Raw genomic sequence first — 16834 nt, 5'->3', positions numbered from 1 at the left:
TTACTTTATTACTTATTTGAAAGAGTTACACAGAGAGGGGGAGAGACAGACAGGAGTCTACCATTGCTGGTTTACTCCCCAAATGGCCACAACAGCCAGGGCTGGGCCAGGCTAGAGCCAGGAGCCAGGAGCTTCTCCCAGGTCTCCCACACGGGTGCAGGGGCCCAAGCACTTGGACCATCCTCCACCGCTCTCCTAGGCCACTAGCAGGGAGCTGGATCCAAGTGGAGCAGCTGGGACGAGAACTGGCGCCCATGTGGGATGCTGGCACTGCAGGTGGAGGCTGGGCCCACTGTGCCACAGCGCCGGCCTCAGCGGTCCCGGCTCTCAAACGTCCCCCATCTCAGCGCACTCTGCTGTGCGAGAACAGCGTGAGGAACTTCCCAGTCTCACCTCGGTGCGGACACAGCAGGAGGGGACGCAGCGCGGCGGCCCCGGCTCCCGCTCGCCTCCCGCGCCCCTCCATCTCCATCGCACTAACCCAGCTGCTGAGGGGAGGCGCAGGCGCACACTGCCACCTCTGCCTCTTCTAAGACACAAAGGCAGGCTTCGAAAATAAAATTCAATCAAACTTAGGGGAGCGCAGCACAGCCTCCTCACGCCCTCAGCTGGAAAATCCCTCCCGGGAAGCCCCGCGGCCTGTCGGCCCCTCCAGAGGCCACAGCCCCGCGGGAGCCCCCGCACGCGCAGTCGGGTCAGCGGCCACTGCCCTGGGGTGGCTTCCGGGAACGGAGCGCAGGCCCCCGGCAGCCGAGGGCGCCGTCCTGCTGCTCAGGAGCAGCACCCGACGTCTCGTGCACAACGTGTCAGGGCCAGAGAGGGAGCCAGGGTGGGGAGGCACAGGCGTGCAGGGCTGCGGCGACAGCCCACGAGCCCCACGCCCCTCCGCACACCTCCCTCGTCCGAGCCTCCCAACACACTGACTCGCGTGATGTATAAATGTGGACTAGAAATCTGTCTCAACAAGGTTCCTCTAAACTTCATGCTGCACCCTGGGTCGAGGAAGCAGCGCGGGGCTCTGCAGGGCTGCAGCGGGGGGCAGAGGACCCGGGGCGGGGGGGGGGGGTCAGAGCAGACACTCACTGGCTGTCTCGGCACAGGAAAGAGCAAGAAAGCAGCCAGGTACAGACGGTGGGAGAGCTCCCCTGGACCTGCTACTGACACTTCCTACAAAACGCCAGCTCCTCACCCAGCTACAGCTACAGGAAATCCCGAGAACACGCTGCAGTCACACACTAAAGCAGACGGCAAGAAAGGCCAGAACCACTACTACAGCTAATCAGGCTGCGCAAATGCAGCTTCCAAGACGAGGAGCGTGCACCTGAACCGGTGGGGCCTGCCTTCAGCCTGCCCGGTAGGGGCAGAATCCCAAAGCCACCACTCCATGTACAGAAGCTACCCGTGTGTTCCACTCACTCGCTAAAGGCCCTCTGGCAACCACTGGACAAACAGCTCAGAGGCGCATGGGAGAGACCCGGGGCTGGGCCAGGCTCAGGGGCCCACTCTGTGTCAGCGGTCAGCACCCGGCACAGCCCCAGAGCTGAGGCAGAGGGGGGAGCAGGACCTCAGGGCTTTGCCCTACGGCCCCCCTCCTGAACTCCTCAGACCTGCAGCGCCCGCCCGGAGGTTAGCAGCACTGTAGTTAGCGACCCAACGGGTGAGTTAAAGACGCGAGTTAGCTGTCCGCCACACTGACCCCGCGTTAACGTGAATCAGGTTAAGGATGACAGTTTGGAGCAAGGACACTCACTAGCATTAAGTGCTCAGAACTCAGCCACACAGCGCCCACGACCGCTTGAGAAAGCACCCCTTCCAGTACGCACAGAGCGAGCGCAAGTTAAGGAAGCGAAAGCAGCAGCTGATCCGAGAGCGGGCGACTGCCTGGCACGGAGGGGCGGGGGCCCGGCGAGCGCTGCCAGGCTGCGCCGCGCTGTACTTACCCCGTTCCACTCTACGCCCATACTCACTTCCTCCCCTCCGTCTGGGCCGCTCTCGTACTTGACCACGTCCACGTTGAGGCTCTCGCGGCTCCTGCGCTTTTCCAGGTTCTCAGGGTCATTGAGCACCTCGGCCACTCTCTGCTTGTGAACATTGTCAAGACCCTGCGGGCCAGGACGGGAAGCACGGGACGCGTCAGCGCTCGCGTTCACTTCGCTGGGAAAATCGGAACCCCCAGTTCCAGAGGGACACATGACAACAGCGGCTCCTCCGAGGGGAGGGAGAGGCCTCCAGGGTGGCCACGGGCGTGGGCCCCTCCGCGGCAGTGGCCCAGAGCTGGACATCTGCAGATCCACTTGGAAAACACAGTTCACCGCGACCCAGACAGCACCTCCGCCTAGTCCAGTGTCTGCAGAGACCACTGGGCACGGCCCCCTGCAGTGATGACCAGCCCGTGCTCCACCCTCTGGGTCCCCCGGCCAAGCAACGCTCGGCAACTGCACAAAGCAACCAGACGGTGCTGCACCACTGCTCTCCCTCCCGGCAGCACGAGGGCGCCGGCTGCCAGGCCCCTCCCAGCCCCTGTGACGTCCCACGTGGTTCACAACGGCCATCCTAGCGGGCGCGAGGGGCAGCTTGCTGCTGTCAGAGGCGTCTCCACACCTGACACTGACCACCAGCAATGACCTGCAGGCAGCTTCGCCGCTGAGTGGGCTGTCCCTTCACTTTTTTCTTTTTTATGGGGAAATGAAAGAAAAACAGGTTTACTTTGGTGCAAGAACTGTGAAGTCACATGTATTATTTTCATAACACTGAAGATCCCTGCTGTTCCCAAGATACGAATGCACGAATCTACAGACATCAACGCCACCTCTCAAAGGAGGGCCGGGAAGAGCTAGGGATGGAAAGATGTAGACACAGTGCAATTCGGGTATTTGAAATACAAATGTTACTTCTAAGTACAGCTGACAAAAAAAAAAAAAGGTAACATAAATGAAACGTTCTACCTGTAACAAACACTGCCTTAGAGAACAGGGGTATGGACACCACGTGACTCAACTGTACTTGATAATCAGAATCGTAATATGATAATATTCTCTTCTTTCCAATAACACAGAAATTACTGGACTAGGGGCAGGCGCTGTGGTGCCGGCGGGTTAAACCGCAGCCTCAGTGCCAGCGTCCCACACAGGCTCCCACTGGTTCGAGTCCTGGGCTCTGCTGTGGTTTGACTTTCTTCGTGGTGCCCTCAGAGGGTGAATTCTGGGGAATCAAACAATCAGATCTTGCTGTTGCTGCTCGTGCTCAGTATCTTATTAATGGTCTTTTATTTGTACTAACAAAAATAGTCAAAATTTTCTATTTCTCAATCAAACTTTCAAAGTCATGCAAAGAAACAAGCATTAAAAAAGTTCCAGGGACTGGCGTGTAGCGGGTTAAGCTGCCCCTGCGACGCTGATGCACAGGCATCGGTTCGAGTCCCAGCTGCTCCACTTCCAATCCAGCTCCTGCTAGTGCGCCTGGGAGAGCAGCAGAGCGTGGGCCCTGCCCCCGTGCTGGAGACCAGGATGGAGCTCTGGCTCCTGGCCCCGCCCTGGCCCAGCCCCGGCTGTTGCAGGCATTCAGGCAGTGAACCAGCAGGTGGGAGCTCTCTCTCTGCCTCTACCTTCCAACTGAAAAGCAGCAACGACTCAGAGCTCCAACAGGTCAGTGGGAGCCGGAGGGGACCCACCCACCTGTCTGCGTGACCTCATGGCAGCTTCCTCCAGTGTCTCTGCAGCTTCAAATTTGCCTTGACGTCTGTAAAGTGCGCCGAGGTTCTTCAAGGTGGTCGTGACCGTGGGGCTGCAGGAAAGCACAGCACATGCAGCCCTGGGAGCAGCCCTGGGACCCCCAAGGTTGCGGACGTGTGTGGTGAGGACCCCTGAGGCCTCCAGGGGCGGGCACGTGTGGTGAGGACCCCTGAGGCCTCCAGGGGCGGGCACGTGTGGGCAGGGCCCACTGCAGCCTCCGGGGTGGACACGTGTGGGCAGGGCACACTGCAGCCTCCAGGGGCAGGCACGTGTGGTGAGGACCCACTGCAGCCTCCAAGGTGGACACGTGTGGCGAGGACCCACTGCAGCCTCCGGGGTGGACACGTGTGGGCAGGGCCCACTGCAGCCTCTGGCGTGGACACGTGTGGGCAGGGCCCACTGCAGCCTCCGGGGTGGACACGTGTGGGCAGGGCCCACTGCAGCCTCCGGGCACTCCACTCCAGAAGTGAAGTCTACAGTCCATCTAGCTCAAGCAGCCCTGACACTGCTTACGGCAGCCTCTGAGGCAGGGGACACACTCCTCCCTCCAGGCCCTGGCCACAGCCACACACCACTGGCACTGTCCACACAGGTGTCTGTGCCGGCTCTGTGTGGCAGTCAGGCAGAGCTGGTGTGTGCAGGCAGCAAGGGGTGCTGGGGTCATGCTAGCGCTCACGTCTCTCTCTCTGCAGCACCAAGGGGCAGAGCGGGGCAGCCCGGAGCCCGCCCGGGGGTGTCCCCTGTGAATGAAGCGGGCAGGAGGCCCCCTGCAGACAGGCCGGCGCGATCCTGCTCTGCAGGGCGCAGAAGTGAACCCACACCCACGGGAGCAGACACACGTGCGCCTCGAGAGCTTTGCTTCCGCTAACGGCAGCACTCGAGGCACAGAAGCACCCCATGTCTCTGAGATGATGACTAAGATGGAAGCACGTGCAGACAATATGCACAAATGGAAGGGGCGGTGCTGCAGCACAGCGGGTAAGGCCCCCGCCTGCAGTGCCGGCATCCCATACAGCACTGGTTCGAGTCCCAGCTGCTCTTCTTCTGATCCAGCTCTCTGCTATGGCCTGGGAAAGCAGTAGAAGATGGCCCAAGTCCTTGGGCCCCTGCACCCACGAGGGAGACCCAAAGGAAGCTCCTAGCTCTGGTTTGGCACACCTCCGGCCATTGTGGCCAACTGGGGAGTGAACCAGCAGATGGAAGCCCCTCCCTGCCTCCCTCCCTCCCTCCCTCTCTCTCTCTACCTCTCTGTAACTCTGTCTTTCAAATAAATAAATAAATCTTTAAAAACAAATTTAATAGCCAGATGCCCACCCCACATCAGAATGCCCAGGCCAGGATATCCAGTCTGCTCCTGGTGCCAGCTTCCTGTTACCGTGTGTACCAGGAGCAGTGGGTGATGGTTCTCTGGCACCATACGGGAGACTCAGATAGAGTGCTAGGCTCATGGCTTCAGCTTGGCCCAGCCCTGGCTGTTCAGAGCATTTGGGCAATGAATCAGTGGACTGGTCTCTCTCTCTGTCTGCCTTTTTTTTTTTTTTATAGAAAGGATTGAGAAGTGAACAATCCCTCTTTTTTTTTTTTATTTTTTTTATTTTTTGACAGGCAGAGTGGACAATGAGAGAGAGAGACAGAGAGAAAGGTCTTCCTTTTGCCGTTGGTTCACCCTCCAATGGCCGCCACGGCCAGCACGCTGTGCTGATCCGATAGCAGGAGCCAGGTACTTATCCTGGTCTCCCATGGGGTGCAGGGCCCAAGCACCTGGGCCATCCTCCACTGCACTCCCGGGCCACAGCAGAGAGCTGGCCTGGAAGAGGGGCAACCGGGACAGAATCCGGCGCCCCGACCGGGACTAGAACCCGGTGTGCCGGCGCCGCAAAGTGGAGGATTAGCCTAGTGAGCCGCGGTGCCGGCTCTGTCTGCCTTTTAAACAAACAAACTTGGGGCCAGCATTGAGGCACAGGGGGTGCCACTAGACACTGGCATCCCAATTGAGTACCAGGTCAAGTACCGGCTGCTACACTCCCGATACAGCTCCCTGTTACGGTGCCTGGGAGAAAGCAGCAGAGGACGGCCCGAGTGCTCAGGGCCCTGCACCCCTGGGAGGCCTGGATGGAGCTCCCGGCTCCTGGCTCTGGTCTGGCCCCGCCCGGCCACTGTGCGATCTGGAAAGTGCACCAGAGAATGGAAGTCTCTGTCTCACTACATGTAACTCTTTCCAATATATAAATAAATCTTCAAAAATACACTCAAAATATAGACATAAATGCAAAGATGTAATGTGCTGTGGCATACAATGCACATTCAGATGGGTCTACGTGTGCAGTGCGGGATCTATGCGTGCAGTGCGGGATCTACGTGTGCAGTGCGGGATCTACACGTGCAGCAGGGGGTCTACGCGTGCAGCAGGAGGTCCATGTGTGCAGCAGGGGGTCTACGTGTACAGCTCAGGGTCTACGTGTGCAGCACGGGGTTTATGTGTGCAGCACGGGGTTTATGTGTACAGCTCAGGGTCTACGTGTGCAGCACTGGGTTTATGTGTGCAGCACGGGGTTTATGTGTACAGCTCAGGGTCTACGTGTGCAGCACTGGGTTTATGTGTACAGCACGGGGATTACGTGTGCAGCACTGGGTTTACGTGTGCAGCTCAGGGTTTACGTGTGCAGCACAGGGTCTACGTGTGCAGCGCGGGGTCTACGTGTGCAGCGCGGGGTCCATGTGTACAGTGGGGTCTACATGTGCAGCAGGGGGTCCATGTGTGCAGCGCGGGGTTTATGTGTGCAGTGCGGGGTCTACATGTGCAGCACTAGGTCTACGTGTGCAGCACGGGCTTTACGTGTGCAGCGTGTGGTTTATGTGTGCAGCACTGGGTCTACGTGTGCAGCACTGGGTCTACGTGTGCAACACGGGGTCTACGTGTGCAGCGCGGGGTCTATGTGTGCAGCGCAGGGTCCACGTGTGCAGCGCGGGGTCTACGTGTGCAGCGTGTGGTTTACGTATGCAGCACTGGGTCTATGTGTGCAGCACTGGGTCTATGTGTGCAGCGCGGGGTCTACGTGTGCAGCGCGGGGTCTACGTGTGCAGCGTGTAATTTACGTGTGCAGCGCGGGGTCTACGTGTGCAGCGTGTGGTTTATGTGTGCAGCGCGGGGTCTACGTGTGCAGCACTGGGTCTATGTGTGCAGCGCGGGGTCTACGTGTGCAGCGCAGCACAGTCAGTGCCGTGGGGAGCCCCAGGGTGGGATGCTGATTCCAGAGAGGTTCCTGAGCAGATGCCAGCAGGCCTCGTCAAAAGGACGAGGAAAGTGAAGAAGGCAGCAGGCCGGGCTGAGCCCCCAACAGGAGGGCACGGAGGGACCGGCAGCCACACCGGCTCAGAGGGCACGGAGGGACCGGGCAGCCACACTGGCTCAGAGGGCACGGAGGGACCGGGCAGCCACACCAGCTCGGAGGGCACGAAGGGACCGGGCAGCCACACCGGCTCAGAGGGCACGGAGGGACCGGCAGCCACACCGGCTCGCACTCCCAGCATGGAAGTGAGGGGAGGATGCCTGCGTCAGCACCGTGGCGGCGTCACAGCTGCGCACCGGAAAGGGCTGCCCGAGCGCACTGCTCCCCTACACAGCAGCCGCTTTCCCGTCCTCCAGTGCGCTTGACGGACAGTGAGTTCTGCGTCTGTAAATGGCCTAATTTACAAAGACGGTGGGCGTGCTACTGGAATCTGGGGACAAGGTCGGACAATCAGCGCGAGGAGCTTCCTGCCCAGCCTGCCCAGGAGCCCTGTGGCTTTCTCACCTGTCGACTTTGCAGGCTTTGTACCATCCGCCGTACTCTCCGAAAGACGCGCCGTCCTTCTGCTTCCCCTAATTGACAACACATAGTGCGAGGTGAGCAGTTACCCTGAACGCAGTACAGCAATTTAGAGAAGGCCTGAGTAGCGCGTCCTTACTTTGCACTCCTCTCTCTCTTCAGCGTGCATCCAGATGGGCTTGTTTTCATCTAGGGAAGAAGAAACAGGTTCAACTGGAGCGCGACAGAACCACGCGGCACCGAGGCTGCTGGTCTCAGTGACTCAGGGCGTGGCTCAGTCTTTGTAGGACCCTCTTGGACCCTACTTCTTACAACCTGGACAGACCCAGTGCGCCCTGGAAGACAGCCTGTCGGGCCAGACACGGTGCCGAGGGACAAGGAGACGGAGTCAGGACAGCCTGCCCAGTGCTAGAGCTTACTCGTAACATTGTAAACGCCAGCGTCTGGCTAACACTGGGAACTCCAGAATCTCAACAATCTGCCACTACACGAAAGTCTGAGAAGAGCAGTGAAGACAGTGCAGCAAAGCAGAAGAGGCACGAACCCGTACGCGTTTCAGGCATGACCTCATCAGACACCAGCTCAGCTCCTGCTGCTCCCAGCAGTGCGAATGCGGACAGCACGGTTTCACTTACGCAAACGAACAGGCGCAGAGCGGAGGAGGCACTGGCACTGGGCAGCGCGGTGAAGATGCCAGCTAAGACTGGGACACCCGCACCCTCTCAGAGCACGGGGTGTGAGTCTCAGCTTCGCGCTCCATCCCAGCTTCAAGTTAACGCGCACCGTGGGAGGCAGAGGTAGCCTCAAGTAGCCAGGTGCCTGCCGTCAATGCAGGGAACCCGTTCCTAGCTCCCGGCTTTGACTTAGCCCAGGCCCTGCTTTTGGGGGACATCTAGAGAGTGAATCAGCATTTGGGAGCTTGCTCTGTCACTATGACTTTCAAATAAAAATATTTTTAATGGAATCAGTCACAGTACTGCTGACAAAGTGACACGAGAGCACACATTTAATCTGTTTATTCAGTAACTAACACATGACTTAATGCTTAACAACTACTACCACTGGTCATAAAAGTATTTTTTTTTTAATTTATTTGTTTATTTGAAAGACAGAGTAGCATAGAACGAGGGTGAGGGGTTGGCGCTATGGTGGAGCAGGTAAAGCCACCGCCTGCAGTGCCAGATTCCCATATTGGCGCTGGTTCGAGTCCTGGCTACTCCACTTCCCATCCAGCTCTCTGCTGTGGCCTGGGAAAGCAGTAGAAGATGGCCCAGGTCCTTGGGCCCCTGTACCCATGTGGAAGACCTGGAGGAGGCTCCTGGCTTCAGACCGGCCCAGCTCCGGCCATTGAGGCCATTTGGGGAGTGAGCCAGTGAATAGAAGACCCCCCACCTTCTCTGCCTCTCCTCCTCTCTCTGTGTAACTCTGACTTCAAATAAATAAACAAATTTAAAAAGAAAGAAAGAAGGTCAAAGAGATTTTCATCTGCTGCTTCACTCCCCAGTTGGCTGCACAGCCAGTGTTGGGCCAGGAGCCAGGAGCTTCATCCTGGTCTCCCATCTTAGGAGGGAAAGAGTACAAGTGTTTTTAAATAATGGTTGTAAACTAGCTCCACTGTGAGAACACAAGTACAAATATACCCCCTAACTGGCACAGCTGGGACCCAATGCACTCTGGCTACAGTGAGCCACGACAGACCCCTCCCACCAACACCCGCCTCAGGAAGGAGCGCCTGATCAGCCCATGCTTCACGCGCACAGAGAATAAATCACGAGAAAAACTGCTTTTAACTGGAGCTCAGCTAACTGCACACAGCTGCGTTTAGCAGGAAGAAGCCAGCCACCTGCAAGGAAGCCGTCCACCCCAAGAGCAGGATTTGGGAGGAGCAGCATTAATTAAGGAGATGGGCTAGGGACACCCAAGGCTCAGCGAAGCCTCTGCATCAGGTCAGGGCGGAACCTCCGGACCTGGGCACCGAGGGCTATGCCGGGCCTGCACCACGCGCACCCCAGCACCACGACACCTGCGGCAGAGACTGACCGCTCCCGTCAACAACCCAGAAAAAAGGACACCTTTGGAAGATTTTTCAAAAGTGGTTTCTACAGACCCCCCAGGCAAGAAAAAACCGGGCCGGCGCTGTGGCGTAGCAGGTAAAGCTGCTGGCTACAGTGCCGGAATCCCATATGGGCGCTGGTTTGAGTCTCGGCTGCGCCTCTTCTGATCCAGCTCTCTGCTATGGCCTGGGAAAGCAGAAAATGGCCCAAGTCCTTGGGTCCCTGTACCCACGTGGGAGACCCAGAGGAAGCTCCTGGTTCCTGGCTTCAGATCAGCACAGCTCCGGCACTGCAGCCAATTGGGGAGTGAACCAGCGGATGGAAGACCTCTCTCTGTCCCTACCTCTCTGTAACTCTTGCAAATAAAATGATGGCCTTTAAAAAAAAAAAAAAAAGAGGGGCCAGTGCCGTGGCTCACTTGGTTAATCCTCCCCCTGCAGTGCTGGCATCCCATATGGGTGCTGGGTTCTAGTTCCAGTTGCTCCTCTCCTGTCCAGCTCTCTGCTGTGGCCTGGGAAGGCAGTGGAGGATGGCCCAAGAGCTTGGCCCCTGCACCCGCATGGGAGACCAGGAAGAAGCACCTGGCTCCTGGCTTTGGATCAGCACGGTGCACCGGCCGTAGCGGCCATTTGGGGAGTGAACCAGCGAAAGGAAGACCTTTCTCTCTGTCTCTCTCTGTCTATAACTCTACCTGTCAAATAAAAAAATAAAATAAAAATAAAAAAAGAATACTATATTTAAAAAGAAAAGAAGAAACCAACCCCCCTGCTGTGCCTCCACAGTGGCATGCACGGCCTGGCTGGCAACGGCAGGCCACCGTCCTGTTTCTGCGTCATTGTGCAGCACGGTCACGCCGGCGTATCTGAAGTCTTCAGTGGCCATTAGCGCTGAGAAAACGGCTGTGAGCTTCACAGGCAGGTGAACTAGTGCGGCCCGAGGCAGGCATTGGTGGCCTCCCCATGGGCCTGGAACTCAGGGCAAGGCCAGGGCAGGGGGATGAGAGCTCAGCCCAGGTCTCCCCACGGGCGGCAGGGACTCAGTCACTGAGCCGTCACCACTGCCTGGCGGGGCCGATGAGCAGGAAGCCGCAGGCAGGAGCAGAGGCAGCACGGACTCCTTGTGGGACAGGACACGCAGCCGCCCGACCCGGTGACTCAGCGCTTGGCTACACAGTGGTCCCAGATCGCATTCTACCCTGGAAAAGGTCCTAAGGACTTCACTATCACCAACTGCACGCTGCAAACCACGTCACAGCGTGAACGTCAGGAGAGCGTCTTACCGTCTACAGATCCGAACTCCCTCTCGTGCGCCCGAGTGAGGATCTCCTTATACAGTGTTTCTGCTTGCTTGAACTTCCCTTGTTTCAGGTAGCAGGAAGCCTTGAAGTGAAAGAAAGAGTTTGGTGTCCTTCACACGGCAGCAACGCACACACCCCGATGGGCAGGCAGAGTTACGGCTGCTCTGAGTCTGCAAGAACAGCCCAGGCCACGCCACGGCCCGCCGTCACCTACCAGGTTATTTTTCGTCTTGGCCACGTTGGGGTCATCGGGGCCCAGCTTTGTCTGGTAGATCTCCAGGGCTCTCTGGTAGTAATACTCCACTTCCTCATACTTGCCCTGGTTCTGGCACAGCAAGGCCAAGTTATTCAGCTGCTTGGCAACATCAGGGTGATCCTTGCCCAGAACCTAGGGATGAACACAGTCAGTCAGAAACGCAGGCTCGCGTCTCTGCAGCCGTCCACTCCGCACGCTCCTGTCACAGCTCCTTCTAAAGCGGAAACGCGACTGCGCGCCACCTCCAGGCTGCACACCTCCAACGGCTCCCACGGCACACCAGTAAGAGGAGCGGCGCCGGAGCCCTTTGAACTCCCATTTTCATTCTTTAAAGTCCATTTACTTATTTGAAAGACAGAGTTACACAGAGACAGGGAGACATGGAGAATGAGATCTTCATCCTTTGGTTCACTCCCCAGATGGCTCCGACAGCCGAGGCCAGGCAGGCCTAAGTCAGGACCCTGGAACTCCATCCGGGGCTCCCACGCACATGCAGAGGCCCAGGTACTTGATCCATCTTCTGCTGCTTAGGCACATGAGCAGGGAGTAGGAGTGGAAGTGGAGCAGCCATAGTAAGCGGCAGCTTTACCTCCTCTGGGCTGCCAGCTTGGTAAGCGGCAGCTTTACCCGCTAGGCCGCACTGCAGGCCCTGGGGGGAGGGGACACCGTGCTCGTCTTCGCCGGCTGCCCTGTTTGACTCGAGTCCTCCAGGGCAGCCCTGAGCCATCAGGACGCAGCGCTCTGCAGACAAGGGAACTGCACGTGATGAAGACCCTGTTACCCACCACTCTCCCTGCTTCTGGGCCCACACCTCTCCCAGCGCAGCTGCTCACCCTGAGGGCTCTCCTCAGCGCCTCAGAGGGGAGGTCCCCGCCTCCACAGTCACTCACCAGCACATCACCCGCTTCTCCACCTTTACAGCTGCCCAAGCTTTCCTGCTTATTCTTTGTTGCCGAAGCACCACTCACTGCAGCGTACACTGTATCGAAGGCCGAATAAACACTCACCAACTCCTCTCCTGCCCCCTACCTGCCCCTCACCCCTGCAGCGGGCTGCCCTTACCACACCCCAGGAGCTTCTCCCAGGTCTCCAACATGGGTGACAGGGGCCCAAATGCTTGGGCCATTCTCCGCTGCTTTCCCAAGCCTTGGCAGAGAGCTGGATCAGAAGTGGAGCAGCCGGGACACGGAGCGGCATGCGGGACGCTGGCGCTGCAGGGGGCGGTTTTAACCCACTGCTTCACGCTGCTGAGGCACTTTCAACTCAGAAGTTCAAGGTTCAGTGCAGGGGCCTGTGCTGTGGCAGTGGGTTAGGCTACCACCTGTGAGGTCAGATCCCACATGAATGCTGGTTCGAGTCCTAACCACTCCACTTCTGACCCAGTTTCGCTAGCTGGGAAAGCAGCAGAAGATGGTCCAAACGCTTGGGGCTCCTGCTATGGAGACCTGGATGGAGCTCCTGGTTTCTGGTTTCAGCCTGGCCCAGCCCCGGCTGTTGCGGCCATTGCAGAGTGAATCAGCGGATGGAAGATCTCTCTCCTTCTCTGTTTCTCCCTCTCTGTAACTCTTTCAAATAAATAAAATAAATTATTAAAAGAAAATCACCTGTACAATTTTATAATGAGCTTCTTCTCATTTTTCCTCTGCCTATTCTTTGCCATTATGGCCCAAAACTAAGTGGCCAATCTCTCAGTGTCACTGATAAGTAACTGCAGACAATGCCCAGCTAATCTGCCTGTGGTTACTCGCTGTGCAGCTGACGGCCGACTTTGCTAACGTCCCGCACAGCCACAGAGCTGCCGGCACAAGCACTCGCCGCTCTGACTCCTGGCGACCACCAAAGGTAGCAGAGAACTGGATAGCCACGATGCTGACTTCACCCACACTCTAGCTCATCTTCAGTTCTGAGAATAACGGTTTCAGTCTCTATCCCCATAAACACACTTGGGGGATTTGCATCTAACTGAACAACTTCCCGACAAGCAGACCCCGTGACACCTGCGATGTCAGGACCCCTGCTCGCGGCCGGCAGGGCTGCCCTTTCTAGCACACACCCCTCTCAGGTGAGTCTGATCCACCTGTTTCCCAGCTTTCTATCCTATTAAACAAGCTATTTTCAGGAAACACTCAGTAATGACAAAACACAATAGTCACTTCTCAGGACTTAAGCCTGGTGCCAGCGCTGTGGTGTAGTGGGTAAAGCCGCTGCCTACAGTGCTGGCTGGCCGCCACCGGTTAGAGTCCCAGCTGCTCTGCTTCCCATCTGGCTCTCTGCTATGGCCTGGGAAAGCAGCAGAAGAGACCCAGAGGAGGCTCCTGGTTCCCGATCAGTGCAGCTCCAGTCATTGCAGCCATTTGGAGAGTGAACCAGCAGATAGAGGATCTCTCTCTCTCTCTCTCTCTCTCTCTGCCTCTGCTTTTCTGTAACTCTGACTTTCAAATAAATAAATAAGACTTCAGCCTGGGGGCCAGTGCTGTGGTACAGTAGGCTGAGCTCCACCCGCAGTGCCAGCATCCCATATGGGTGCTGGTTCGAGTCCTGGCTGTTCACTTCCCATCCAGCTCTCTGCTGTGGCCTGGGAAAGCAGTGGAGGATGGCCCGAGTCCTTGGCTCCTGCACCCACGTGGGAGCTCCAGGCTCCTGGCTTCAGACTGGCTCAGCTCCGGCTGTTGCAGCCATCTGGGGAGTGAACCAGCGGATGGAAGACTTCTCTCTCTGTCTCTCCCTCTCACTGTAACTCAGCTTCTCAAATAAATAAATAAATAAATAAATATTTATAAAAAAAAATAAGACTTTCTGAAATGTCTTTTAAACACAGAATGCTGCATCCTGCTCTCCTGCCTACCTTCTCTCTGATCTCCAGGGCTCTCTTACACAGAGGCTCGGCTTCTTTGTACTTCCCTCTCTTTCCGTAAAGGACAGCCAGGTTGTTCAGGGTCGCCGCCACCTGCCAGTACAGAAAGCCACTAAGAACAGCAACAGACCCGGACGAGGGCACTCACACATCACAGACTCACTTGTACTCAGAGAGGAGGAGGACTTCCGTTACAAGACAGCAACTCACAGAACAGATGACACCAAGTAACACGGCGGAACACACACTGACAGTAAACAAATCAACGTCAACAACATGATTTTTTTAATTCCCCTGGAAGCCACAAAGCCAACCAAAATAGATCTGTATGCAAATCTCAACAGATTTCAATAAAAATATAAATGCTTGAGGAACAAATTTATAGAGGTACATGCAATTTGATTTATGATCAGAACACAGAGCGGGTGGTCCACTGAGTGGTGGCTCTAAAGGGATTGCGTGTGCATGGGCAAATGCCAGAGCAGAGCCGCTGGCCAGCCCTGGGAGACGCCTCCTACCTGCACCGCTAGGACAGGCGGCTCCTAAGCCTTCCCTGTTGAGTTTAATATTAAAATGAGTTGGATAAAACAAGTCCTTGGGGAAAATCAAATGCATGGAGAAGGGAAGAACCAGGCATACAAACCGCAGGGTGATCTCTGCCCAGGGTCTTCTCACGGATGGCCAAGGCGTCGTTGAGCAGATTCGCTGCATCCTTGTACTTATTCTGATCTCTAAATGGAAAAACACACAGAGTGCTGCTGCATCATTGAAAAATCATTTTAGAACTATGAACATAAAAGTTAAGCTTCAGTTACCAAAAAACTAAAACTAAAACAAAAAAACTCTTATGTATGGGAGGGAAGACTGCAAGGAAACCCATCACTAAATGCACTGGCAGCCAGGTGAGCTACAAAATCAGATCTCATAAACTTCTCGCCTGGGTCCCCCAACCCGGACCACTGGGCACCACTGGCCACGCAGGGCTGTCCTGGGGCTGCCGACACGGGGCAGGCACGGCAGCAGAGGGCAGGTGGATATCAGACAGGACTGACCGCACTCAGCTCAGGCTCCCAGGTAACGACCACGTGGCCTCCACACTGCCCAACCTCCCCAGGTCCCTGCCCTCCCACGTGTACTCTGACTATGCTACCTTACCACTGTGAAGTAAGAATTAAGTAGGGGGGCTGCCTATAGGGCTGGCCTCCCATATGGGTGCCGGTTTGTGCCCTGGCTGCTCCACTTCCAATCCAGCTCTCTGCTATGGCCTGGGAAAGCAGTGGAAGATGGCCCAAGTCCTTGGACCCTTGCACCCACATGGGAGACCTAGAAGAAGCTCCTGGCTCCTGGCTTCAGATCAGCCCAGTTCTGGCTGTTGTGGCCATTTGGAGAGTGAACCAGCAGATGGAAGAGCTCTCTCTCTCTCTCTCTCTCACTCTCATTCTCTCTCTGTAACTCTGCCTCTCAAATAAATAAGTCTTCAGAGAGAGAGACAGAGACAGAGAAAAAGACAGGGGGCGGCGCTGTGGCACAGCGGGTTAACGCCCTGGCCTGAAGCGCCAGCATCCCATATGGGCGCCGGTTCTGGTCCCGGCTGCTCCACTTCCCATCCAGCTCTCTGCTGTGGCCTGAGAAAGCAGTGGAAGATGGCCCAGGTGCTTGGGCCCCTGCACCCATGTGGGAGACCTGGAGGAAGCTCTTGGCTCCTGGCTTTGGATCGGCACATTTCCAGCCATTGTGGCACATTGGGGAGTGAACCACTGGACGGAAGACCTCTCTCTGTCTCTCTGCCTCTCCTCTCTCTGTGTAACTCTGACTTTCAAGTAAAAAATAAATCTTTAAAAAAAAAAAAAAACCAGCAGCCCCAGTGCATCCTGGGTTAAGTGTGCCATCGACCACCGCCGTGCTGCAAAACTGGCTCCAGAGACCTACCACACACATTCCCAACTGAAAGCTAACAGCTGCCCAGCAAGGCTCTGCCCTGCACAGCAGGATTAACAAGGTTTGCAGAACCTCTGAATCCCACAAATTCTACCCAAGTGCTTGTATGTTATAGCTGTTGTTCTTGCTTAGTTAACTCATTAGAGACAAAGATCTTCCATCCATTGGTCCACTCCCCAAGAGACCACAATGATCAGGGCTGGGCCAGGGTGAATCCAGGAGCCTGGGACTCCATTCAGGTCTCCCATGTGGGTGGCGGGGCCGCTGCCTTCCCAGGAGCATCAGCGTGAGCTGGATCAGAGGTGGAGCAGCCGGGACTCGAACTGGCGCTCCAACATGGGATGCTGGGTCGCAGGGCGGGGTTACCACAGTGCACAGCGCAGGGCCTCGTGTACTGTTCTCTTCTCCAACCACTCTGGTATACATCATAAGCTGTTCTGAGCATTCTGTGAAACTAAGCAATAGGAAACAAAGTTTTAAAAAACTAGTAACACTGGGGCTGGCACCATGGCTCACTAGGTTAATCCTCCACCTGTGGCGCTGGCATCCCATATGGGTGCCGAGTTCTAGTCCCGGCTGCTCCTCTTGTAGTCCAGCTCTCTGCTGTGGCCTGGGAAGGCAGTGGAGGATGGCCCAGGTGATTGGGCCCTGCACCCGCATGGGAGACCAGGAAGAAGAAACACCTGGCTCCTGGCTTCGGATCGGCGCAGCGCCGGCTGTAGCAGCCATTTGGGGGGTGAACCAATGGAAGGAAGACCCTTCTCTCTGTCTCTCTGTCTCTCTCTCTCTCTCTCTCTCTAACTCTGCCTGTCAAATAAGTGAGGAAAAAAAAAAAAAACTAGTAACACCATTAAAAAAAAGAAAGTTACCTAAAAGTGTGTTGAGAACTAAGACG

At 56.5% G+C, this 16834-nt stretch overlaps 1 protein-coding gene across 14 annotated transcripts in view; it reads right to left on the bottom strand.

Moving 5' to 3' along the window:
* KLC1 (kinesin light chain 1) overlaps positions 1–16834 on the bottom strand; it is a 53690-nt gene that overhangs the window by 12837 nt on the left and 24019 nt on the right. For 9 of the 14 annotated variants that reach the window (XR_016226889.1, XM_051834848.2, XM_089322769.1 and 6 more), the window contains exons 6-13: positions 14645–14732; positions 13993–14094; positions 11106–11279; positions 10874–10973; positions 7680–7729; positions 7526–7593; positions 3675–3783; positions 1941–2102 (exon numbers count right to left, since the gene is read on the bottom strand). Coding sequence is in view for 13 of the 14 variants with exons in the window: in XM_051834848.2 (XP_051690808.1) it covers positions 1941–2102; positions 3675–3783; positions 7526–7593; positions 7680–7729; positions 10874–10973; positions 11106–11279; positions 13993–14094; positions 14645–14732 (853 nt within the window). In the remaining variant the exon portion in view is untranslated. The remainder of the gene's footprint in view (positions 1–1940; positions 2103–3674; positions 3784–7525; positions 7594–7679; positions 7730–10873; positions 10974–11105; positions 11280–13992; positions 14095–14644; positions 14733–16834) is intronic. The other 5 variants (XM_051834850.3, XM_051834854.3, XM_051834859.2 and 2 more) reach the window with 1 other exon arrangement.

This window comes from Oryctolagus cuniculus, chromosome 20, assembly GCF_051225735.1.
Source record: "Oryctolagus cuniculus isolate XC-2025 breed Fujian yellow rabbit chromosome 20, ASM5122573v1, whole genome shotgun sequence".
In the NCBI taxonomy this organism is placed as follows: domain Eukaryota; kingdom Metazoa; phylum Chordata; class Mammalia; order Lagomorpha; family Leporidae; genus Oryctolagus; species Oryctolagus cuniculus.
This window is presented reverse-complemented; position numbering and strand designations above follow the sequence as displayed.